The sequence below is a fragment of the Corapipo altera genome, unplaced genomic scaffold (genome assembly GCF_003945725.1).
Source record: "Corapipo altera isolate COAL_440 unplaced genomic scaffold, ASM394572v1 230, whole genome shotgun sequence".
Classification (NCBI taxonomy): Eukaryota; Metazoa; Chordata; class Aves; order Passeriformes; family Pipridae; genus Corapipo; species Corapipo altera.
Window position 1 is genome coordinate 1090006 of NW_020885002.1, and position 24911 is coordinate 1114916.

The window sequence follows — 24911 nt, forward strand, 5'->3', positions numbered from 1 at the left end:
AGCGGGGCGGTACCACTCCCGCGCCGAGGGGGGTGTGGGCGGTACCGCCCCTGCACGGCAGTGGTGCCGCCCGGCCCCGCCTCCCCCGCCGCTCGGACCGCGTGGTGCTGCCGGTGGCGCGGCACCCCCGGCGGGAGAGCGGGACCAGGTGTCGGCCGGGGAAAGAGTCGCTGTTAAGCCATGAAGCCGCCCAAAGTGGTGCCGTGGCGGCGGCTGGTTGGGGTGTCCTTCGGGATGTACACGGCCGAGGAGATCAGGTGAGGCGCCATGTGTGTGCGTCCCTTGCCGTGCGGATGTGCTGAGAACTACAAGTCCCAGCGTGCCCCGCGGCGAGGCGCTGGTGGGCCGCGGCGGGCTTTGGCGCGGGGCGTGCTGGGACATGTGGTCCGGCTGAACCGTGGCCCGCACGGGCCGCCGGGGTGGAGGCAGCTGAGTTTTGTACAAACTCTCCCGCAGCTCGAGGGGACACACACAGACAAAATTACGTTACTTTTTAATAGAATGGCTAAAGATGTGAAAGAAATATTTACTGCAGTGTGAATGATTGTGCTCAGACGATGGAATCAGTGATACAGAAATACCCGTTGCATGCACACCTCAAAAAGATGTTTTCATCAACGAAAAAAATCATACAGCTGCTAAATGTGTGACTTCTTAATAGAACGGTTAAAGATTTAAAAGAAATATTTGCTGCAGTATGAGTTAAGTGTGCCCAGACGATGGAATCAGTGATGCAGAAACTCCTTGTGCACAAAGTGCCCTCAAAAAGATGTTTGCATCAATTAAAAAATATCACACGAATACTAAGTGCCAATGGCAGCTGTACCATTAAAGTGCACATCGTGTGGCCGTTTGCTGCTGCTGATTTTTACTCTTTGCTTTCAACTTCAGGAAACTGAGTGTAAAACCCATAACGAACCCTCAGTACCTGGATAACTTGGGGAATCCGGCTGCCAACGGACTGTACGACTTGGCTCTGGGACCTCCAGACTCCAAGGAAGTGTGTGCAACTTGCATGCAGAACTTCAGCAACTGCCCTGGTCATTTTGGCCACATAGAGCTGCCTCTGACTGTCTACAACCCCCTGTTCTTCGATGTACGTACGATTAATTGTTGTCTTGTCCTGCCCAAGCTGTCACAGACTTGTAGTCCTTGAGAACAGTAAAGGTGCCAAGATCTGTTTTCTCTCCCAAGTGTAATAACAGCAAATGTAGTAGAAAAGGTTTGTTGTGTCATAGTAGTTAAATACAAATAGACCTTTTGGAAAATACACACTTTGGAGTAACTATTATTTTACTCAGTATTGAGTGAGGGGGAATGTTGATCACTGACTGCAGGGTCTCATGCCTTAATTAAATGGATGGCACAGTAAAAATTACCATTTCCTTCAAACAACTACTACACATGGACTACTTCTAGCTTAGGTTCTCCAAGTGCTTCCTGGGCATTCAGGGCTCGTTTTTGCTCCAAATAGCTGTGCTGTACATTCTGCCCAGTAGGTCCTCTTAATTCAGATGATTTATTGTAGAAAAAATGGATCAATGTGGGTAGAACCCAACAACCTGTCCAGTAATATGCTGAGTGACACAACAGTGTGCCAAGTAAAGGAAAGAAAACAGCATTGTAAGTTTGGGGCAGCAGATAGTTGAAAAATACTGAGCTGTGTAGAAATCCACCAGTATTTTTAATTAAAAATAAAGGCTGTCAGGAAGGTATTTCTTATAGTTTTACAGGTGTTGCATTTACCTGGTGTGTGGGATGCCTGTTGTAGAGCAGAGGTTTGACTTGGTGTGCATCTCTGGGAACAGGTGTTAGAAGCTTTTTTTGAAAGCTACAGGGAATGATCAAACTGCACTTTCTCATGAGTGCTTCATGTAGGTGTTTTTCCAAAAGGTCATCTCTTAAATATAAAAGAAATCCTGGGCTGTAAGGGTAGGATTTGCCTTATTTTGGTCTTCTGAAAGTTAGATGCATAATCTGATTGTGCTTTTTAGCTCTTTCTGGACTCTGAGGAGTGGGGCTATTTGCAGAGGGAGATTCATCCAGTCTGTAACAAACCTGAGCTGGGATGAATTTCCTGAAGTCCTGATCTCACCATTTACTGGCTTCTGCACAGGCTGTTAATTGAGAGTAAAAAACCACACTTTAAAGTTAGATTACGTACATCCCATTTCTAGTCTTGTTCCAGCTTGTGAATAAAATACTTGTATTTGACCAAGGATTTGACCTGCAGCAGTAATTCCAAGCCTTGAGGCCACTGGGGCTGTGTGCTGAGCTATGTTAAATAATAAAAAACACTGATAATTCCCCAGAGCTTGAGAAGATTGTGATTGTGTGAAGAATCTTGAAGGATACTGACAGTACTTGTGACCATAATGTTTCATTTTACTAGTGTGGGGTTCTGGGTACCACGTTGTCCTTTTTGGTATGAGCTGTGAAGGGCTGTAGTCACTGTGCTGTGTAAGAGCAGCCTTGGTCCCAGAGCTGCTGTAGAAATGACAGGTGTTTCATGTATCTGTTATGTAGATGGCCTGCAAGTAGTTTATCTACAGATCATGCTTTGCATATCAGTTTGTGTGGTTGAAAGATTTTTTTTTTTCCCCAGTCTGATTCTTTATGATTAACAATTAGTCTAATTTCTCAGTTATAGTAGCACTGTCTTTAATTCCAAACAAATCTATCAACTTGCTTACTGTGCTAGCTAGTAAATCTACCAGGATAACCTTTTGTTCCCCTATTCTTTCCAGAAATTATACCTTCTGATCCGAGGTTCTTGTTTGAACTGTCACATGCTGACATGTACTCGAGCCGTGGTTCACTTACTGCTGAGTCAGCTGAAGGTGCTGGAGAAGGGGTTGCTTCATGCTGTCTATGATCTTGAAGTCATTCTGAACAGGGCAAGTACTGTATATTGCTGCATCCCTCTTGGAGTTCCTGGTACCATAACTATAAAACTGTGCCCATTTCTGTTCTGTTCCTTTTAGTTTTTAGAGCAATGTGCAGATGCAACAGGTTCAGAAATCGAAGAGGAGCTAAATCACCACGTTCAGGAAATATTACAGAGCTCTCAAACAAGAGATCAGTGTTCAAATGTAAGTACAGTCAGTGCTTCTCCTGAGATCTCAGGGTTTGTGCTCTTAGAATAGTAATGTGCAGAAGAGAGCCTGTCTTTGACTGTGTAGGTGCTGGATCTTGTCCTGGAGTTCTGAACTGTGTTATGTTTAGATGGCTTTTTGAGTGAAATGTCTGAAATTAAACTTTAAAAAGATTTTATTTCCCGTTAGCATAACTGTTAGGTTTGTGGAAAACAGTATTTTTGTAGGGAAATATGTTGATGGTGTAAATACTACATAAAAGACTGATGCTGCTGTCAGTACATTACTTACACTTTTGATACTTCTCTGTATGATGCTCCAGCTATTTTGAGCTGCAGAACATATTTTGAGAACTCATGCATCCAGCAAACTTGCAGAATTACTTACAGTGAAATTTTTAGAAAGACTTTAGAATTTAGAAAGAATCTAGAATTCTAATTTCCATTTAAATGTAGTTTAATGTACGTTGTTAGTAAAGGCAAATATGAGTGAAGAATATATTTAAAGTTTTAAGATCTTTGAGCAGATTTGTTTATAAGCCAAGTTTAATTCCTAATCGCTTGTTCCAAATCTAAGCTTAAGCACTTGGTAGATCACACATTCATGAGCAGTCAAAAGAAGTGATTTTTATCATTCTTCTACCTTCTTAAGTCATCATTAGAGAAAAGCTTTGAATTATAGACTATGAAATAAATTTAAAAAGGAGGGTGGTGAGCACTGAGGGGTGTATATTTCCAGCAAATATGGGAAGATGATGAACACAGGGCATGAATCAAATCAGTACAAAGGTGTGTGTGCATTGATACTAATAACATCCCTGTTGATAGTAAATGTAAATTGTATAATTTTTAATGAATAATTTTATTACTTTCATTTAATTTTACTGTTTTCATTATCTTTATGTTGGTTTTTTTTTTCTTTATCAGGTCAAAAATGTATGTGACTGTCGAAATAATCTGATAGCACAGTTCTGGAAGGCACATATGAGTTCAAAGAAATGCCCAAACTGCAAGTAAGTTCTAACTACATGAGGAAGTAAATAGCCAGTGTGAAGTTAAATATTGTATTTCTATTAACTTTTGTCTGCCTTTCCTGTTTGATTTTTTTTTTTTACCTTTAAGATCCAGGAGATCACTGGTGAGAAAGGAGCATAACAGCAAGCTGACAGTTACCTATCCTTCTACAGTGTACCATAAGTCAGGAGAGGGAGGCATTCTGGATGAACCAGCAGGTAAAATGTTTGTCTCCTGCTTAAATGTGTTTGCACTTTTTTTCCTACATTAAAGGGGAACAGGTTCTTAGCAGTGACTCTGCACTTGTGACTCATTTATAAAAAACATAAATAAAAGAGTAAGCTCAGAAGCTGGGGGAGTACCTTATAACATTAAATTTCCCTTGGCAAGTCTTCTATGCTTTGCACCTGCAGGTGTCTGTGTGTCAGGAAAAGAAGGACAAAAGCAAAAGCTGTGTCAGTTTTAGGGTGGTTTTGGGGCACCTCATTTTTGGCAGATAGAGGATTTTCTGCTAGATTTTTGGAACAGAGACACTAGATAAAAAATTACCTAGGAGGAAGATGACCAATCTTACTTCAGAAAGAAAATCAGACAATACTAACTCTTATGAAAGAATATCCTCTTAAAGAGGAAAAGACAGAAAAGAAAGTAGGTGACACTTTTCAGGTTTATTTGTTTAGTGTTGAATCAATTTAAACTTACTTTTTTCCTCTTGTATCCTTGATCGTTTACACAATGAGATAGAATTGAAGCAGATTTTTGTGTGTCATTCAGCCCTTGGAAAAGGTCTACATAGAGAGTTTATTTTGTTTGCTACTCTGTGCTTTAAATACTAGATTAAATCTCTGGAGTTGTGGCTGAAGAAGCACAATCTGAAGTGTCTTATCTTCTGGAATGGGATGGATCACACAGTTATGTGCATTCTCCATAGCCTGTGTCACAGTTTGATCTCAGAGGGAGTGCTTTTAACCTTGACATTGATGCATTTCTGTCTAAGGGATGGAAGGTTTTTCTAGGTGAATGGGGAATTGAAGTTTCAGTGTGGAAAAATCTGCTTTTCTGGACCATAGCCAAAAGAAGAATAGGAAACCTTTATCTGAGGTCATGAGAGAATTACCTTTCATCAAGTTGTGTACTCTGACTTCCCTGGGACACAAGGGGCTGGCCTGCAAGAGGAGTGGAAGTTGAGATCTAAAATCTCTGGCTTTGTTTTTGAAAAAATGATCTTTTTGCTTTTCAGTAGCAAAACCATGTGCTTTCTTTCCTTTCCAAAGTGCAGCCAGCCAGACTCTCACTTCCAGTGTGGATGGATTGCTGACTGGTGCTATTGTCTCCTGCAGCTATTTCATGGGAACCTCGATCTCACTGGTAGTACCTGAAGCCCACTTAAATGTTCCCCAGCTGCAGGCTGACTCCTGGTTTGAGTTTTGGGCAGTGGATGAGATCATCAGGAGAAAGGGTGCAGCTCACCAGTAGTCAAATAAAACATACACTTTAGATGTTAAAGATGAGTCTTGTTTCAGTTGCTTATGTAGATAGATATCCATTTATCACAAAAAAAATGGCTCCTTTTTTTTTCCATTATGAGAAGGCTCTTTCTTTAGTTAATTTCACATTCCCAAAGCAAACATTTAAATGATAATTTTAATGTAAATGTCAGCCAGTATACTTTGTATGTATTTCCATTCCTTCTCTTAGCTAGAAGCACTTACCATCGTAAGCAAAAAAACCCTTTCAGAGTAACCTCTTGGGATTTTTTTTAAATAAATGTTTTATTTTTACTTCTTTTTTTATTTTTCAGTTATTGATGAAAGCCAGTTAGGGAAGAGAGGATACCTGACACCAATGACTGCTAAGGAATACATCCTGGCTCTGTGGAAGAATGAAGGTAATGATTGTTAATAGCAATGTTACTTTGTTTTCTGTACCATTTGGTGGACAATGTCTGCAAATGTTCCAGTATTAATTCCTTGTCAAATCTTTGCCTTTTGCCTTAAGGGCTCATGGCTGCAAGATAGGTTTTATGACAGGAGGACTGGTAGCTGGTCAATGCAGGGACCTGGATTTAAGAAGTGGTTTGATCCACTGTTCTCAAGTTGTGGCTCCCCACGAATCATGACTGTTGTTTACAGAGAGTGTGATTTTTCATGTGGTGCTGCAATTCCCCACAGTTAAAGACCAGGAATGTGTTTATCAGTCTCTTGAGTTGACTGTACTCTTCATCTGTCTGCAGTTGCCAGGAAAAAATAAAGCAGTTTCATGAATCACTTGCAGTTAGTTGCTGGAAGCTTTCCTCCTGCTGTTTTCCTTTTTCCTTTTGCTACAATCTATATTTCTGTTTAGAGTTGTTTCTAAAATACCATGTACGTAACCAAAAAGAGAGTGGCAATTCTTTCTAAAGCCTGAAAGTTTTTATTTTAAACAAACTCAGTAGTGTTTAACTTAGCAGATTCCTTTGACTTGATTGACCAAGTGTGTCTGGGAATTTGGATTCCCAAACAATGAGAATGAGTTTATATTTCTGTTGTGTCTTCTTAGGTTTCTTTTTGCGTTATCTCTTCCCTGGGATGGATCCCCATGAGAGTTCAGGATTCAGTCCAGACATGTTTTTTTTAGATCTACTTGTGGTTCCACCTTCAAGGTAAAATATTCCCCCAAAAGCTTTTGTAGAAATCACAGGGTTTAGCACATATGCCTTTTTCAGGAGTTAGCAAACAATTACAGTACAGACACTGATCTGCTGAAGTGTCAGTGGAGTGTTAAAAAAAAAAAGTTGTATCAGTAACTGATCATAACTTTTATGAGTTTGTTAGAAGATTGAAATACTAATTATGGAAAAAACAGTATTAGTATTTTAAATTATTTTAGAATATTATAACTGTAGTACTGGTAGAATTTCTTGTTAAGGATCACTCCTCTTTTATGACTGTCGCAGTAGAATGTGTGAATTTTTAAATGCTCACCGTTAGTTTACAGGGATTATTTTTCATGCACTGAAGACTTAGCTTAGAATGTTTGAGGTTTTATTCTGCTGCTGTTCAGTGGCTTTAATCTTCTAAAGTGATTTTGGCCTGCTGCAGGTACCGTCCCGTGAATCGCCTTGGAGATCGACTGTTCACGAACGGCCAGACTGTGAACCTGCAGGCTGTGATGAAAGATGCCCAAACGATACGGAAACTCTTGGTTTTCATGGCAAAAGAACAATGCCAGCCAATAAAATTTGCAGAAGAAATTCAAACAGTAAGAGCTGCTGGCTGTCTTATTCTTTGCTTTTTGGATGTGTACGTCGCATTCAGGTTGGCTCCTGTTTAAACTGTCCCAGTAGTAGTTTTTGCCTGAGCTGTTGGAGGATGTGCTGGTGGAGATGTTCTCCATGGCTGTTTTATTTTTCTCCCCTCCCCTCTTTCCTCTCATCTACCTGGTGCAAAGGAAACAAACCATTCTGCTCATATTCTTTTAGTTGTGGGTTTTGGTGCTGGATTACTGTACGTGAGACATAACAGGCTCCTGTTTCTGGAGAAGGAAATATGTACAGCACAAACAGCTCATGATAAAACTTTGCCAGTACCTCATCACATGAAAAATGAATGGTGGTTGAAAAAAAGCTCCTTTAGCTTCTGAACCTAGTAGATCCAGTTGTGATTGTGGTTATTTTTGACCATTGATGTCTAAATAGAACCAGATAACATTAGTTAGTAACAATGCTTGTCTGCTGCTGACCAGTTCACATGGTTGTATAATGGCAAATCATAATGTAGGTCCATTTGCCTTATTTGTTCATCCGTTGTATCACTGAGAGTTCTTTGATACTGGACTTCATTTCAGCTGAATTTGATTTCTATTTTAAGTGTAAAACATTTTGAAAACATTCTTAGTTACTCAGAATGTAGCCACTAGGTGGAGATCCATTCTTAAGTGTGTGACTCACAGGAGGTTAATCCATTTCGATGTGACTGCTATACAGACATTTAGACTGAAAACAAAGTGATGTAGGTGATAAAAGCACTTGGATTTACATTATTTTTATCTAAGAACAGAATTTTCTAGTTACAGTGATTCATAGCACTGACTGACTAACCAGTAACATCTAATTTAGAAAGAGGACTGTCACCTAACAGCAGATGATCAATTAACAATCATCTTTTAAAATCCCACTGATATATGTAGCTGTGGTTTTTGGAGATCTCCCATCCAAGTCAGTTTTTAAAGCCTGACAGCAGACCTGTCTGAGACTCTTGGTTGCAATAACTTGAAAGTTAAGTTTACACTGTTAATTCTTTGTTGTGGTTTTTTTTTTTTTAAAGTAGTTTCTTTAAGGAGGTGCAAAATAATGGTGAATGTTTCGTTTGCTATATATAACTCTCTAATTAATACTATAATTTCAGCCTAGTAAATAGAAGATATTTTTTGTTAAGTCCAAGTTTCTAATTTCTGTTTCTTCAGGAGATAGGAGGGGATAATGAACCTCTGGACCGTTCTGTGCTGACAGCGATTCCAGGACAGAGCATTGCAGATAAGCTGTACAACAGTTGGATACGACTTCAGAGCCATGTCAACATTGTATTTGACAGTGACATGGACAAACTGATAACAGAAAAATACCCTGGTATTCGTCAGGTGGGTAGCAGGCAGAACCTTAAAAACTCTGGGCTTCGTGTGTCCCAGACAGTTAAATTAAGAGAAGCTGATGGAGTGAGGAAAAAAGTGAATTACTTGTGGGCATTTTCATGATATTCATTACTGTAGTATCTGGAGGATCTGTCTGATGTGCATACTGTCACATTTTAATTGTTACCTCCTGTTTTCAAAGCTGTTGGAGAAGAAGGAGGGGCTGTTCCGGAAGCACATGATGGGCAAGCGCGTGGATTTTGCTGCTCGATCAGTCATTTGCCCTGATATGTACATTGGTACCAATGAGATTGGCATTCCCATGGTGAGAACAGATAAAAGTGTGTTTCTTTCTGCTGCAGCTGGGGACTCTACTGTATGTTGCTACTGTGTGTTAATAAGGAGCAGTTACACTGAACACCACATCTGAGAAAGAGCATTAAAAAAAAAAATGGAAAAAGCTTCATGGGATTAAGAATTTGCTTCATGGGGTTAAGAATTGTTGCAAACTTTATAAGTAGATTCTGTTTCTCCTGTGGTCTTTGTTCAGTGTATTTTGCACAGCTGTGGCCTTTAAGAAAGGCTATAATAACAACACTGGCTTCATCCATCCTTAATGATTTTTAACCACATAGAGCCTGAATTTGATCTTTTCATTTTATCATCTCATCTGGTTTTCTATTGGCAAATAGCAGAACTGGTGATACTGTGCTTTTTCACTATATTTGTGGGTTTGTTTGCGGAATTGAAAATCCTGCTTTTTTATTAATTGCTAATTGAGTTTTCCTTTTCACTTGCAGTAGCAAATTGTAAAAACAACATCCTTTCTATTCTAATGGTAGAGGATTTTAAAACAGAAATGTATTTGTCTGGCAGTAGAGTAGACTGAGGAGGAGATGCCTCCAGGAGCTTAAAGTAATTCATGTTTGCATTGTGTGAATTAACACCTGACACTGTTTTATCAGTGGCTTTTACAGTTTCAAGCTGAAGTTGAACAACATGTTATTTCTCATCTCTTTTCCCTCCTGTCCAGGTATTTGCTACCAAACTGACTTACCCTCAGCCAGTCACTCCCTGGAATGTCAAAGAGCTGAGGCAGGCTGTCATAAATGGCCCAAAGGTTCACCCTGGGGCCTCCATGGTCATTAACGAGGACGGGTCTCGCACGGTACTGAGCGCGACCAGCCTGACCCAGAGGGAGGCCATCGCCAAGCAGCTCCTCACTCCTTCTTCTGGAGCCCCCCAGTCAGGACTGAAGATTGTGAGTATGACAGAGGGTTTGTCAGAGCCCTCCTGCACCTGTGGTGCTATTTTTTTTTACATAATAATACTTACTGTCCCGCTCACCAAGACTGCCAGGGCAGGGTTGTCTCGTCTTGTTGAGACAGCTTGTTCTCATGGCTGAGAAAAAGTTGTGGGGTGGGAAGAAAAACATGATATTTTTTCAAATTCTAAACCCCATTTTTCCATTCTGAATTTTACTCTTAATATGCACCTTGCTAAGATGCAGAGTAGTCTTTTGCAGCTAACTGTTCTTGGGAAGTTTAGTAGTATGGAAGATAAAATATTGCTTTCATTTCATGCTTTTAAATCCTCCTTCTTCCCTGTCCTTCTCAGCAAGTTCTCAGCAATTGGAAGTGCAGCCTCAGTCAGTTTTTGCAGGGGGATCTGGACAGGCTGGAGAGATGGGCTGAGACCACTGGAATGAGGTTCAACAAGGCCAAGTGTGGGTCCTGCACTTGGGTCACAACAACCCCATGCAGAGCTCCAGGCTAGGGGCAGAAAGCTGCCCAGAGGGAAAGGACCTGGGGGTGCTGGTTGACAGGGGCTGAACATGAGCCAGGAGTGTGCCCAGGTGGCCAAAAATGCCAGTGGCATCCTGACCTGTATTAGAAATAGTGTTGACAGTGATACCAGGGCAATGATCTCCCCCCTGTTGGGCACTGGTGAAGCCACACTTTGAATCCTGTGTTCAGTTTTGGGCTCCTTACTACAGGAAAGACACTGAGGTGCTGGAGCATGTCCAGAGAAGGGCAACGGAGCTGTGGAAGAGTCTGGAGCACAAGTCTGATGAGGAGCAGCTGAGGGAGCTGGGGGTGTTTAACCTGCAGAAAAGGAGGCTCAGGGCAGAGCCTCAACTACCTGAGGAGGTTGTAGCGAGGTGTGGGTTGGTCTCTTTTCCCAAGTAAAAAGCGACAGGACAAGAGTTGTGCCAGGGGAGATTTGAATTGGATTTAGGAACAACTTCTTCATCAAAAGGGTGGTGAAGCATTGGAATAGGCTGCCCAGGGCAGTGGTGGAATCATCATCCCTGGAGATTTGTACAAGATGTGTAGATGTGACATTTAGGGACATGTTTTAGTGGCGGCCTTGGCAGTGCTGGGTTAAGAGTTGGACTAGATGATCTTAGAGGTTTTTTCCAACCTAATTGATGCTATGGCAGTTGTTTCTTCTCTTTGCTACAGCTTAATCAACCTTTGAAACTTCTTAACTCTTATTTCCCTCCATTTCAAGAGTTAGGAACTTACTATTTAGCTGCTAGGGCAGAGGTTTTGGTGTTGAATAATCTTTTCACATTGTCTGCTATGTATTATCCTGTCTGTAAGAGAGGTATAGTAGATTTGATATTTAAGACTTGAGTATTGCTGTGATGTCAGTCCTCTCAGAACGTGTCACAGAGGTAAAAATGACAATATTTAGATTGTACAAACAACTTGTCATACTCCTGTTGATAATCACTTTGGTGGATATATGAGTGTTACTGACAGAAAAATTAAAATGAGATTGTTTTGATAGACCCTGTTCTAAATAAGAATATATTGTGTTGTACTCAAACTTGAAATTATAACTCAGAAATCCTCTGCTCCACCTACTGAGTGGTATTATTACCTTATTCTAGGATGTCCAGGGCTGGGTGTATTGTGGCAGGTATCAATTTAGCCCAGTGGGCTTTGGATAAATAGCTTATTGATTTGATCACTGTGGTTTGGAAGAGTTAATGTGTGATTTGCCAGAGAGCAGAGGGTGTTCAGTGGCAAGCAGTCTCGATTCTCTCTGAGTTTTGTGCAGAACTGCACAGTTTTGTGCATACTAGAAATAAAGTGGTTTGGGTGTGGGTATCTTTAAAGGTGCAGTCCTTTTTGAGCCATGCATGGAAATGCCATGTAGGCAGCAACCAAATTTCCCTCGCAGGTGTGTCGACATATTAAAAATGGAGATGTCCTGTTACTGAACCGCCAGCCCACCCTTCACAGACCTTCCATCCAAGCTCACCGGGCCCGAATCCTGCCTGGAGAAAAAGTGCTGAGGCTTCACTATGCCAACTGCAAGGCTTACAATGCTGATTTTGATGGAGATGAGATGAATGCCCATTTTCCACAGAGCGAGCTGGGTAGGGCAGAAGCCTACACCTTAGCCTTTACTGATGAACAGTATCTGGTGCCAAAGGCAAGTGAAACTGTCAGATAAATGTACTCCTACCTGAAAGCACTTTGGTTTGTTTGTTTTTTCTAATGATAAATGAGAGAATATTGAAAAAAAATCTATTTATTCACTTTTGAGATTTATTCCTGGTTTCTCTTCTTTCTCCACCTGTGGTTCTGTTCGTCTGAAGAAGGTCCAGCATGTCCAGTCTTGTTCCTTTGAATGTCAGTGTCCAGAAGAGCTTTAGTGGAGCTGTGCTGTAATGATGAGTTCTTTACAAATTACTTTAGTGCTTTTATCCAGGGGGGAATAATTTTGGGAGCTGGAGGCTTATTAACACCCCCAACCCTTTTTCATGTTATCTCTTTAGGATGGGAAGCCACTTCCTGGCTTGATCCAGGATCACATGGTTTCTGGAGTCAGCATGACAATCCGGGGCTGCTTTTTCACCAGAGAGCAATATATGGAGCTCGTTTACCGAGGACTGACAGACAAGAAAGGAAGAATTAAAACCTTTCCTCCTGCCATTATGAAACCACAGCGATTATGGACAGGAAAGCAGGTGGTTTATAATTTACTGGGTTGAATGCTGGTGGTTCCACAGTAAGCAGAATGCTGATGCTAAAACCAGGGCTGCTCTGAAAAGCCAGATCCCGTCATCTGGTCCACACCACATAGATCCTGGTGTATGTTCTTGAGCTGGGAGAGTCATCTTTCATTTAAAATGGCAGAATTAGAATAGTACTTTTAGGTGTTGCAGATAAAAGTGTAGTGGTGCAGGTGACAGGCATGGGAGCAGGGAAGGAATTTGTTGGTCATAATAAACTAGGTTATGCCTGAACTTAAAGGCTGTAGGTAAATATTCTGGTATTTTTTGAGATCATCATTAGATTGATGTAATATCTGGGAAACCCAAGTGAGTGCTCCATTTTGTGCTGTTTAAGAGAGCTTAACATTCAGTTCAAGTATCATGTTTTACAGCAGAGTAGAGGAAATTCTCTGCCAGTTTTTCATGTAAAACCCAGCAGACAGCTCTTTTTTGTTGTTGTTAATTTTAATCTATCTAGTTATTGGAAAAGTCTTTGCTTCCATATGTTTCTAAATAATTATGTGTCTCAGCTCATTGATCTTTCAAAGGCTGGAGTAGCATGAGGATATTTCTGTCTTGTCAGATTTCCAGGCTTTTAAAACTTTGCTGTCAGTGGAGAAAATACATACAGGATGTTGCTTGTCTCCTCCATGCCAAATTCTTTATGTTGAGAAGGGAATATAGGAAATAAATAGTTCCTGCCACTCTTCCTGTTTCTTTATAGGTTGTTTCTACGTTGTTAATAAATGTCATCCCAGACAACCACATTCCACTGAATTTGACTGGGAAAGCCAAGATTGGTGGGAGAGCCTGGGTGAAGGGACCTGCAAGCAGATGTCTAAATCTTGATTCAATGTGTGAATCTCAGGTATGCAGCAAGTCTGGGACAGCAGAGAAGGGGGCAGTTCTGGAGGTTGGGGTGGGCTTTGTTGTACTAAAATTGTGTATACAGTAGGGGAATGGGAAAGGGAGTGGACAGATGACAAAGTTAAAAGCAGGTATTTAGCAAAAGTTACTGCCAGAAGCGGGTGATTAAAGGATAGGCCTGGGGGTCAGGAAAAACTCTCATCTGGTCCTGACTGATGCAGATTCCATCTGTTTTTGTTAGGCCATGTGTCTTCATTTTTGGACTTTATAGGTGGAAAAATACAGATGGTGTTAGAAGTTTTATTTCTGCTGTAAATTCTGGAAGTACAGATAATCTGACCATATTTAACTGTATGTGAACTTTTTAAACTTAAACCTATTTTCACAGGGATTACACAGAAAAACCTGTAGAGGTCATAGTAAGATCAAAATTTCCATTTTCCTGAATGGCTGTGTTTGATTTTTCAGGTTATTATTAGAAACGGGGAGTTACTGTGTGGAGTCTTGGACAAAGCTCATTTTGGCAGCTCTGCCTATGGCCTGGTCCACTGTTGCTATGAAATCTATGGGGGTGAAACCAGTGGGAAAGTGCTGACGTGCCTGGGACGCCTCTTCACTGCTTACCTGCAGTTGTACAGGGGCTTTACAATGGGTGAGTAAGTGCAGCACCTCCTCAGATATAAAACAGACATTGTTGGGCATAATACATGCTAATTCTGTAAAGAAAATTTAGCAAGATCGCCCTAGAGTGGGATAGCTGCTTGCCAGCCTTTTTTTGATCTTTTTCTTTCCTCTTCCTGGTCGGTGCATAAGCATAAAGTACAATGTTGAGTATGTCCAACAAGTTCTCTCTTCTGTCCATCCTAGTCAAAGTGTACACAGTCTAAATGCCCTGTGTTGAAATTTTGTTTAGATCAAAACCTCCTATGAATCTCTGTCGTCTTTTTTGAAAAAGAATTGTTGCACAGAAAGCAGAACAACTGATGAAGCGAGATGGAAGAACTTTGAGGGGTTGTTAATCAGGTCTTGCACCACTCTACTGTAAAACTTTTGGTAAATGTCTGACTTTTGTTACAGCTTTGCAAACTCATGCAAGAGTTGTGGAGGCACAGTCAACTATTAGACAGCATTAGTGAGGAACCAAGAGGCTACTGTGAGCCAAGGAAAAGGGAAGGATATCTTCTGGAGTGAGGAAGGTGATTTGTTGACTGTAAGACACAGAACACGTGTCAGGAGAGCCAGGGTGCAAAAACTAGTTAGGAAAAGGTAACAAGCCTGGGATCACTAGGTAGTTAAAACAACAGAAAACGAGAAGTGAGACTGGAGCAGGAGTGACCATTTTAGTGACTCCTTACAAACAGCTTAGAGGAGTTAGGACTCCAGTCTTTAATTTGTCCTGTTGTTCCCTCGTCCTGTCATCACAAGGGTCTGTGGTTTTAATTTACCCTTTTTTTAAAAAAGCTAGGAAATGCCCGATTGAGCGACGTTCAGCTGACAGGAATTTTGGTGTGGATGGAAGAGGAAAACCACATTGATGTGGCCCATAAAACATTTGTTTGCGCAAGTGCACCAATTAAAAATTTTTAGAGACTGATGAATTAAGACTTCTGAAGTTGATTTTGCACCCTTAATGCTTAGTTGATGTTGCATGTTTTTTTTTTGATGACCTACACCTCCATCAAAAAACCACTCAATTTTTTTTCTTGTCAAGCTGCAGAATTATAACTTTAATTGTGACTTTCTTTTCCAGCTCTTTGCTCTCAGAATCCCTGACAGCAAATGTGGTTCCTTCCTCAATTCTCTTTCAGTTTAGATCATTGTGTTCTGGGTCTCTTCTTTAACAGGGATTGAAGATATTTTGGTTAAACCCGACGCAGACCACAAAAGAAAAAAAATCATTGAAAAGTCAAAGCAGAGTGGTATTGAAGTAAGTCTGTTTTGCAGATTTTTTTTTCCATAATTAAAAATTTTTGAAATCCTGCCCTGTTTAATCATGACTGCTTAACACCTATAAACCCCCATATTTTACTTTCAGGCTGTTAGAGCTGCTCTTAATTTGCCAGAAACAGCATCATGTGAAGAGGTCCAAGGGAAATGGCAGGATGCCCATCTCTGCAAAGACCAGAGGGATTTTAACATGGTTGATATGAAATTCAAGGAGGAAGTAAACAATTACAACAACGAAGTTAACAAGGTTGGCATCGAGGCATCTATGCATACTAATCTTGTTTGGAGACTTTCTTATTAAGTTGGTGAGGGATTCCTGACTCTTCTGAAGGCTGAAGCTTTCCATCTGTCCCAGCATGCAGCTTCACACACTGCCTCTCCACCTCAGCCTTGTCCTCCCTGAGTGAGAAGATGGCCTAATGTTCAAGATGCTTTTAAAATTATAAATAGAAATATTTGTGATTGGTTTTTGGCTTCGTTAAAGCCTTCAACAGGAATTGCTTTGGTTCATTATATTATTATTAATTTATTATTAATATTTGTTTTCATTCCCTTCCCTCCACCACAACTCTTTAGGTCTGTATGCCCCTTGGTCTCCACAGGAGCTTTCCAGAGAACAATTTGCAGTTGATGGTACAGTCAGGAGCCAAAGGATCCACTGTAAACACAATGCAGGTAATCACAGCCAGGATACTCATCACTGTGTTGAAGTGATTTGAACTGGAATGTGAGCTCTTGGGAAGCTCTTGTGGGGATATCTAATACCAAAGCAAGATTTTTATTCTGGACTTTGGCATGGAAAAATTTTAGAAGAATGTAATAAAGACCTCAGTGGGTGATGGAGGAGAGTCAGTGTTTATTATAATCTATTTTTGAATCACTTCTCAGTACATGAGGATTTATTGCAGCAGCAGATCTGCCTTTCAGAAGAAATGCTGCAGTTCATGCAAACAAATTTACTGTAGGAGAAAGGATTTTTCCTGGCCTCTGTTGGAGACTGACCCTTTTATCCTTCTTTCACTACTGAATAGGAACAACTAAATCTTTGATTTTGGTGGAAATGGCAAGGATGCTTCTTCATTTTACTTTCTGCAACACAGATACCGAGCAAAAAACACTATATAAAAATGCCATCTAAAATTCTGCCTCTGATGAGAGAGAATGACCAAAGCTCAAGAGAGGAAGTGTTTTGGTTTGAGATCTTTGTTCTCTTTTTGGTACACTGCTGAGAGGTGGTGAGGATCATGTAGGAACCCTCAAAAAAATATTTACGATATTTTTAGTTTCACATCTCTTTTTATTAAAATAAACATACAGAATAAGAATGAAAATGTTGAGGGTAAGTCAGAGGGCTGGAGTAACTAAAAAGACCAGATTAAATCTTCATGCCTTTTCTGCCTCTCAGTAGCAAGAACATTTCATGAAAAAGTCAACATTTAGACACTGAGCATTTAGTGAACATTTTACTTTTTTTTTTTTTTTACTGTATTTTTCAAGAAAATTTATTAAGCTTATGTGAGCATAAAGTTGGATGGAAAAGTTATGTTTCCCTTTTTTCCTGTCCACGTTTAGATTTCGTGTTTGCTGGGCCAGATCGAGTTGGAAGGTCGGAGACCCCCACTGATGGCATCTGGCAAATCACTGCCCTGTTTCCAGCCTTATGATTTTTCCCCCAGCTCAGGAGGATTTGTGACTGGCAGATTTCTCACTGGGATCAAACCTTCTGTAAGTTTAATACTGCTTGTATTGATACTGAAGTTTATTTAAGTCTTGGTATTTTAATACCGAGTATCTGCAATTATAGATAAATTAACTTTGTTCACCCTACTTTCATATGTAGCTTTTGAGGAATAGCTTAAATTTCCAGTCTTGGTGTACTTCTCAGGAGAATGATGATGGTATTGTGCTTGTATTTAGGAATTCTTCTTTCACTGCATGGCTGGCAGGGAAGGTCTTGTGGATACAGCTGTCAAAACCAGCCGTTCTGGGTACCTGCAAAGGTAAGAGGCTTGGTTAAGAACTGGAGCCCTTAAAAGGAGGTCCTTTTGTTTGGTTGGTTGATTTTTCTCTTTTTGTTTTTTTTGGGGGGTTATTTTTTGAAGAGTGCTGTAGACCAGAATTGCCTGTAGTGCTTAGACTAGCTTCACTGTACTTGACTTTTACAAAATTGTTTAATGTCTGAATGTTGAATGTGTGTTCTAAGTCCAATTTTCTACAGGACTAGATCAAGTGGAACTTTATTATCTCTAACTTATCTCTGGCACATAGCAGCAGCAGCTTCTCCTTTTGGAGAAATCTCTCTGCTGGTACAAGTACAGATGTAGAAACTGCAGGCAACTCTAGGTTTTCTTGGCCACGTTGAGTGACCCTCATCTTTAGTCAAGCAACACCTCCAGTATATGGAAGAAGATGGAAGCTCGTAATTTTTCAGAGGGATATCCCCTTCTTTCAGACAACTGTTAAAGAGTGACAGCAGAAATAGTAATTTACTATTTCATTTTAAGTCAGATCAGTCCAAGGAAACTGGAGGGAGCAACAAGCTGAAATCTTTGCCAATATCATTATGCATTTCACTTGGTTGTTGTGTCTGTATGATTTTTGGCTTCCAGAATTCCCATTCAGCCCTTAAGTACACTTAAGAGGTTAATGAAAACAGTATTTTTTGTGTTAGAGTTATATCATCAGTGTTCCTTTGTAGCCTCTTAATAACATTTTTCTTTTTTTTTTTTTTTTAATTTCTTTTTTCCTCTGCAATAGGTGTATCATAAAACACTTGGAAGGATTGGTGGTTCAGTATGATCTGACTGTACGAGACAGCGATGGCAGTGTGGTGCAGTTTCTGTATGGAGAAGATGGGCTTGATATCCCTAAAACTCAGTTCTTACAGCCAGAGCAGTTTCCTTTCATTGCAGAAAACTATGAGGTAGAACACCTAAATCTTAAGTGTTTATCTGGGGTAAAGGGGAGACTGAAATCCATGGTTAACATCTGGCCTATCTGTCAGGGATCCAGTGGCAACAGTTGTTTCTCTCAGTCATTCTCAGACTAATCTACATTTTTTTTTGCCACTGTATCATTGTATTCAAAAGATGGAAGCAGATCTTAAGTCTGCAGCATGATTTAAGTCTCAATTTCAGGAGAGCACCAAGCACTGTCTGTTTCAACTCTGCACTTGAATTCAGCAAAAATTACTTTACAGTCTGTCAAGTTTGATTAACTTCCTTTTACCAATGTCATCACTGCTTATTACAGAATGGTGATAATAACATAAAGTTATGAGGAGTTTTGTCTCAGTTGAGTTGAAAACCAGTTTTGTAAGTTGTTTTACAGCAGCTGAGCATTTTGGGTAGCAGCAGATGACCTTTTCAGTTTGCTTTGCCTTTTTTTGCCACAGTGAGCATAGAGACAAGAATAATCACACACACAACTTGCTTATAGGTAATCCAGAAGACAAACCATCTGGATGAAGCTTTAGCAAGGATGGAGTCTCACCAAGCTAACCGGCAGTTCAAAGCCATCAAAAAGTGGCGAGCCAGGCACCAAAGCTCTGTGCAAAGAGAAGGAGGTTTTCTGTTGTTTTCCCAAAAGAAAATGGGAAGTGTGAAAGCACAGATTCCAGCAGGTGAAATAAAAAATGGAAGAGATCCTGCTACTTTACAGGTAACACAGAAGCAGCTGAAATGACCAAACCATTCAAAAAAAGTTTCAGAATCCAGTATTTTTTTTAAATTTCTTTGTATGTCCTGAAGTGTTTCACAGTCTACTTAAACAAGTTACCTTTTGAAGGAATCGTATCAGCTGTGGGTGATGAAGCTGAGAATTATTTATTAAAGTCTGTGGGCCCTAGTGCTGGGGCAGGAGCTAAAAACTCTGAGGTAAATTTGGTTTTAGAAAACAGCTCATGTTCGTGGATGGTTTGGGGGGATTGTTCTTGTTTGATTGGTTTTTTGCTGGTGGGTTATATAGGGTTTTTTTCATATACAAAGAGTAAGTCTCCCTTACATGGACAGATATCTGCTAGCTGGATGAGAGCCTGTTTAAATACCAAAGATCAGAGGGCTGAGACAGCCCTGCCTAGCGTTTCCAAAAAATACCGTGGCTTAAGCCTCTTGTACATCATGGCACTGATCTATATGGTGTGGCTTCTAATGAAGATTGTATGTATGGACACAAAATGCAAACAGGTCCTGCTTTTTTTCTTTCAGTAGATAGGTAGATGCAGATACTTGTCTGTCCCAATATATTAGAAGGCTCAGTGGACAGATCTCCATGTCACAAGCCAATTCCTCCTTCATGAAACAGCAAGGCTTGTAAAAGATCAGTTTAGCTCATTTTCTGAATTGATTTTTTTTTTAAGTTGGTACTAGCTATTTCTTTTATCAAATGTGACAGTTGAAATGTTACTTTAAAAGCTAACAGACTGAAGAAGAGAAATAAAACCTATCAACATGCGTAATAAGAGCTCTGCTGGACCATTGGACTTGAATGTTGAGAAGTGAAAATCAGAGAGGCTCCTTTTTTGTGCCAACTTCAGACAGGCAAGGTGATAGTGAGCTAGAAGTAAAGACTGAAGTATGTTGAGAGGGTTCACTCCCAAGTTAAAATCATTCCTAGAGGCTCCATTTCATTGGTTTCTGGAGTAGTTACTGTGGTTATGTGTCGGACTATTTCAGGCTTGAAAAGAATCTTGAAATCATTTAGCTTCAAAAGTGTTAAGTATCAGATAAAGGAGAACACCGTTATTTGGAGCTGAGCTGTTTGCTGTGTTATGTTCACCCTTATATTTTACACAGGTTATATTTTTCTCCTTCACTGCTGCTCCTGGAAGCAGTGTTTAGGTAGTCTGCTTAAAAATCTCCTCTCCTTTTCAGTTATTGAAGATGTGGTATGAGCTAGATGAGAAGAAACGAAGAAAGTATCTGAAGAAGACAAATAAGTGTCCTGACCCAAGCCTTGGTGTTTGGCGTCCAGATACTCATTTTGCATCTGTTTCAGAAACATTTGAAAATGGAGTCGAAGGTTATATCAATAAATGGGAATCTGAGAACAGCCAAAGTTATATGCACCCAGCACTTTCTTCTGATAGGTAAAAACTTCTGTCTCTGCTTCTCTGAACTGAGCCAAAAATCAAAATACATTTTTCAACTGAGTTTGCTAAAACTGAAAAGCCTTTACCACATGTTGTTTTTGTTGTGGCCTTTGTGAAATAAAGCAGTGGGTTTCAGAATGGTTCCTGAAAGCCAACTGTGCTTAGCGTGCAGTGGGAGGCCCTGGTTATCTGTTTCTTCCAAACCTGAATTTTCCATGCTGCTGAGGGCTTTGGCAAAGGCCTTCTGGAACAACAGCAGTGTATTACTGTCCGTGTACATATAAAATAATACTTTACAGTAACCTTAAAACCCAAAATATGCTCTTGACACACCTTGGAGTTATCAAGGCAGTTAAGAAGAGCAAGTGGGAGTAAATGGACTCTCTTCTGACATTCTGGGAATTGGCAGCAGAAATAAAATATGGTTTGGCCAAGGCCCCAGTTCTGGGTTAATGGTCTGTGTTTGTCAGATCCAATTGGGATAGAGAATTTTACAGTTTCTGGAGCTTATTTATGCATAAGTTACCAGGAGAAATTGGCTGAAAGATGTAACTTTATTGAACTGAGCAGTGTTTCAGTCTTGTCTGAGTTCTTCATTTTGTACATTGAGCTAAACCTCTTATTTCCTGTCTTCAGATTAAAGGATTTGTTGTATTTAAAGTGGCAGCGATCTCTTTGTGACCCAGGAGAAGCTGTGGGTCTTCTTGCAGCTCAGAGTATTGGGGAACCTTCCACACAGATGACTCTGAACACCTTTCACTTTGCTGGCAGAGGTGAAATGAATGTCACATTGGGTATTCCAAGGTGAGAAAACTGTGTCCTCAATGGGTCCTTTATTTCAGGCACTTAGATATATAATTGTGCTTAATCTCACTGGCAGGTATATGTGTAATCTTGAGGGTGAATGATCCTTCAGTTAATAGAAAATTGTGCCTGTTAAGAAGTAGTTTAATGTTTTCAAGTTTTTCAGTTACTTTTTATCTGGAAAATGAACCAAAATATCTGTGAAGGCCCCCTTACTTTTATCTGATATATAGCAAATCATCAGTTTGTTCTGAATAAAGTGGGTGCTGACCTGGCCTTGTGTGTGATGCCTTAGGTGGGATGTGATTGTGTTACTTCAGAGAAGCAGGGAAGGGGAAGAACATGAGGAACATGAGGGGGAGAACATTATGCATCTGTAGGGAACAGACTTCATTAGTTCTTCTGTTCTTGGAACCATTTATTATAATTTCTATTCTTTTCCCACAACTGGGGGGGAATAATCTCATTGAGGCGGTGGAGCTGCTGTTGTGCTGTGCCTGGTGGGGAACCAGAACAGTGAAAAGGAGCAGTGCAGTGGTAACCACAGCTCTTGGTGCACACAGCTTTGGCAGAACTGCCAGTTGCATGCTGCCTAATGGAATGAACTAGGCGTTCATCTGATTGCAAACTGCTTTTTTGGCTTAATTTGAAAGATCATTCTTTGTTTAAAGGTTGCGGGAAATACTGATGGTGGCCAGTGCAAATATTAAAACACCAATGATGAGTGTTCCTGTGTTCAATACCAAGAAAGCCCTCAAGAAGGTGAAACATCTTAAGAAACAGCTCACAAGAGTCTGCTTAGCTGAGGTGAGCCTCCTGTCCAGTGCATCCTTTGAAAACTGGCAAAACAAAATCTCCTGTTTGAGCTCATCAGTAGGTCTGACTTAGTAGGTGTTTCCACTTTTGAAGGTTTAACTGTGAATGCAAGATGAGAGGGTCCTTTCTCTTTACCTGCTGAACCTGTAATACCTGCTAGGAAGTGGAGTGTTGGAAGGAATTGCAGTGACTCTGGCTGTGTAAGACTTAAATTCAGTTTAACCTGTAGAACCCTGTCACAGGCTGCAAACTCTGAAATGTAAAGGAAGGGAAATAGTTCAGAGAAAGCAGTAGTATAACGGCAGAGAGGATTTATGTTTGCTGCCATAGTCTTGCCTGGCTTTTTGTCAAGCTCATTTTTGACAGTCTCTAGAATTGGAGGGGTTCTGTTTTGTCTTTAAAACAAGCTAACCTGGCTGTGTGACTGGCAGAATAGAGACCTTTCTGTTTGCCCCCCCACCCCTTCCCAGTCTCAGACAAGTGGCTGTGCTCAAAATGTGTGGCTCCCTGGAGACTCCATATACTGAAGTGTGATGTGTTCTGTGTTCCCTCTCTTCCTGGGAGTGCAGTCCTGTGCTGTCCTACATGCTGCACCCAATTCTGTCTTACTCTTGCAAGTTGAAAGCAGCAAGGATCAAGTTAAGACTCAGCTGTGTGCTGAAATACTGTCCTGTTCAATGAGCTGGGGTCATAAAATGCAGCTGTTGACCCACTAAGAAGGGTAGTGTCTTGTGAAGAAGTCAGGTGGGAGGTGAGGCTCTTGTCTTAACCTAATTTTTGGGAAGAGTTTAAGCCAAAAACAATGCAATAGGGTAGAGTCCTGTTCCTCGGGAGCTGCCACAAAACCTCCAGAAGAGTTTGCCCGTTAGCCTTGTATAATTCTGGTCTCCTCTGGAAAATAGTGGAATTGCAGGGAGTGAATGAAGTAACATTTTCACTTGGGGCTTTTGTAGGTCCTGCAGAAAGTGGACATAGAGGAATCCCTGCATGTGAAGCACAAGCAGAACAAGCATCGCCTCTACAAAATCAAATTCCAATTCTTGCCCCATGAATATTACCGAGAGGAGAAGTGTGTGAGGCCCAGGCAGATCTTGCACTTCATGGAAACAAGGTGGGTTTGCTTTCAGATATTTTAATATTTGCTCTTCTTTTGCCTTTTTATGAGCTCTGTATGTTGTTTATTACAGCTGGTATGGCTTTCAGAGCACCAGCTTCCTGTGGATGTGCTACCAGGAGGATTTACACAGTTGTATTTATGTCTTGAATAAAACTGTGGATCTGTGGCATAGTGACAGTGTAGAATTGTATCAGGGCAGACCTTTCACATGTCTCTGATATAGTCAGAGAAGAGCCAAATAAGCAACATCTCATTCTTTGTCTTTGGATGCTTAAGCACTTATTACCAGCAGAAATGTCTGAATACTTTAGGTATCCCTTGGTGCTTTCATTGAACAGAAGTAAACATTTTAATTTTTTTTCTTTTTTTCTTTTTTTTTTTTTTTTTAGTATTTTAAAAATAAATCAATCAGAAAATGCTGGGTTATTTTTCCCCCTTTGTTTTTAGCCCCTGCTTCTATTCCCATGTCTGACCAAATTTGTCTAGTTAAAAGTAGAACATTTAATAAGTGTCTATTGAAAGCTATTTTTGTTTTGTAGAAAGCCTTTATTGATTTCTTCCTCCTTCAGGCCACACGAGTTCAAGCTGGGTTACTTTATTTTGTATGTGCTTGTTGGTCTAAAAAAGAAAAAAGTCCAGTAATGAACCATCTCTTCTGAAGGTCAATTTAATGTGCAGATTTTATATCCAGATGAGCATATCATTTTAAGCTTTGGATTCGTGGCTACATCTGTGATAGTAAAAGAGCTGATACCAACCTTTGTTTCCTAAAGGAATGGGAAAGGGATAAGAAGAAAAATTATTTGCCTTATCCTAGAAGTACTTTTGCATCCAGCAGAGAATTTGTCCTGTTATCACTGGCTTTTTAACCAAAATAAATTATTTTTCTGACAACTTCAGATTGACTGTGGTGCTGCTGAACTTTGACATTCTGGGTTGCTTCTTCTGTCAGGTTCTTCAAAATTTTTCTGGAAGCAATTAAAAGGAAGAATGCAAAGATGGCATCTTTTAGTGAAGTCAGCACTCGGAAGACAACTCGGAAGGATTTAGATGATGACCAGGACAAGGTACAGAAACACACTTCCTGAAAAAAAGCCTCCCTTCCTTTACCTGTTTTTCAGAACCAGCATTTGGAAAAGTGTAGCATGTTTTGGTGTACACAAAGTATGTGAATACTAAATTGCTGCTTAAATATTTTCTTCATGCATAAACTGTCTTTGCATTCTCATAAAATTAACAAGGAAATTAAAATTTTTGTGTATTAAATCCTAATTCACTGTACTCTGAAAATGCCAGTTTATTTTAGCTTCGCTGAGACAAAAGCATATTACTCTGTTTGCTCCCAGATCAATGTCCTGTTGTAGCAGTGCTTGTCAAAACTTTTCTGTTTGTTCTTTTGCATGTTCCTTCTGCCACTCCTCTCCCATCAAGGACTGTCATAAGCAGTCTGATAGTTATCCATCTTGTAGATACTCATCTATTTTAGTGCTGAAGTTATTGTAAGTTCATTTCTGTATAGTAGTTGGCTTATAGAAATTAATTT

The 24911-nt window shown here is 40.2% G+C and overlaps 1 protein-coding gene across 1 annotated transcript in view; it reads left to right on the forward strand.

Annotated features, from left to right (window-relative positions):
* Nucleotides 1–81: 81 nt before the first annotated feature.
* The window catches only part of POLR1A (RNA polymerase I subunit A), a 32518-nt gene continuing 7688 nt past the window's right edge, over nt 82–24911 (forward strand). Inside the window, exons 1-28 of the mRNA XM_027667179.1 lie at nt 82–257; nt 892–1096; nt 2748–2897; nt 2985–3092; nt 4022–4107; nt 4217–4326; nt 5910–5996; nt 6647–6749; nt 7189–7348; nt 8552–8725; nt 8919–9041; nt 9750–9977; nt 11909–12163; nt 12510–12701; nt 13453–13596; nt 14064–14247; nt 15440–15522; nt 15631–15789; nt 16119–16217; nt 17115–17267; nt 17460–17542; nt 18300–18465; nt 18981–19202; nt 20414–20628; nt 21268–21435; nt 22107–22242; nt 23205–23362; nt 24321–24435. Of these exons, the coding sequence (XP_027522980.1) occupies nt 181–257; nt 892–1096; nt 2748–2897; nt 2985–3092; nt 4022–4107; nt 4217–4326; nt 5910–5996; nt 6647–6749; nt 7189–7348; nt 8552–8725; nt 8919–9041; nt 9750–9977; nt 11909–12163; nt 12510–12701; nt 13453–13596; nt 14064–14247; nt 15440–15522; nt 15631–15789; nt 16119–16217; nt 17115–17267; nt 17460–17542; nt 18300–18465; nt 18981–19202; nt 20414–20628; nt 21268–21435; nt 22107–22242; nt 23205–23362; nt 24321–24435 (4143 nt within the window). The 5' untranslated portion in view covers nt 82–180. The remainder of the gene's footprint in view (nt 258–891; nt 1097–2747; nt 2898–2984; nt 3093–4021; nt 4108–4216; nt 4327–5909; nt 5997–6646; nt 6750–7188; nt 7349–8551; nt 8726–8918; nt 9042–9749; nt 9978–11908; nt 12164–12509; nt 12702–13452; nt 13597–14063; nt 14248–15439; nt 15523–15630; nt 15790–16118; nt 16218–17114; nt 17268–17459; nt 17543–18299; nt 18466–18980; nt 19203–20413; nt 20629–21267; nt 21436–22106; nt 22243–23204; nt 23363–24320; nt 24436–24911) is intronic.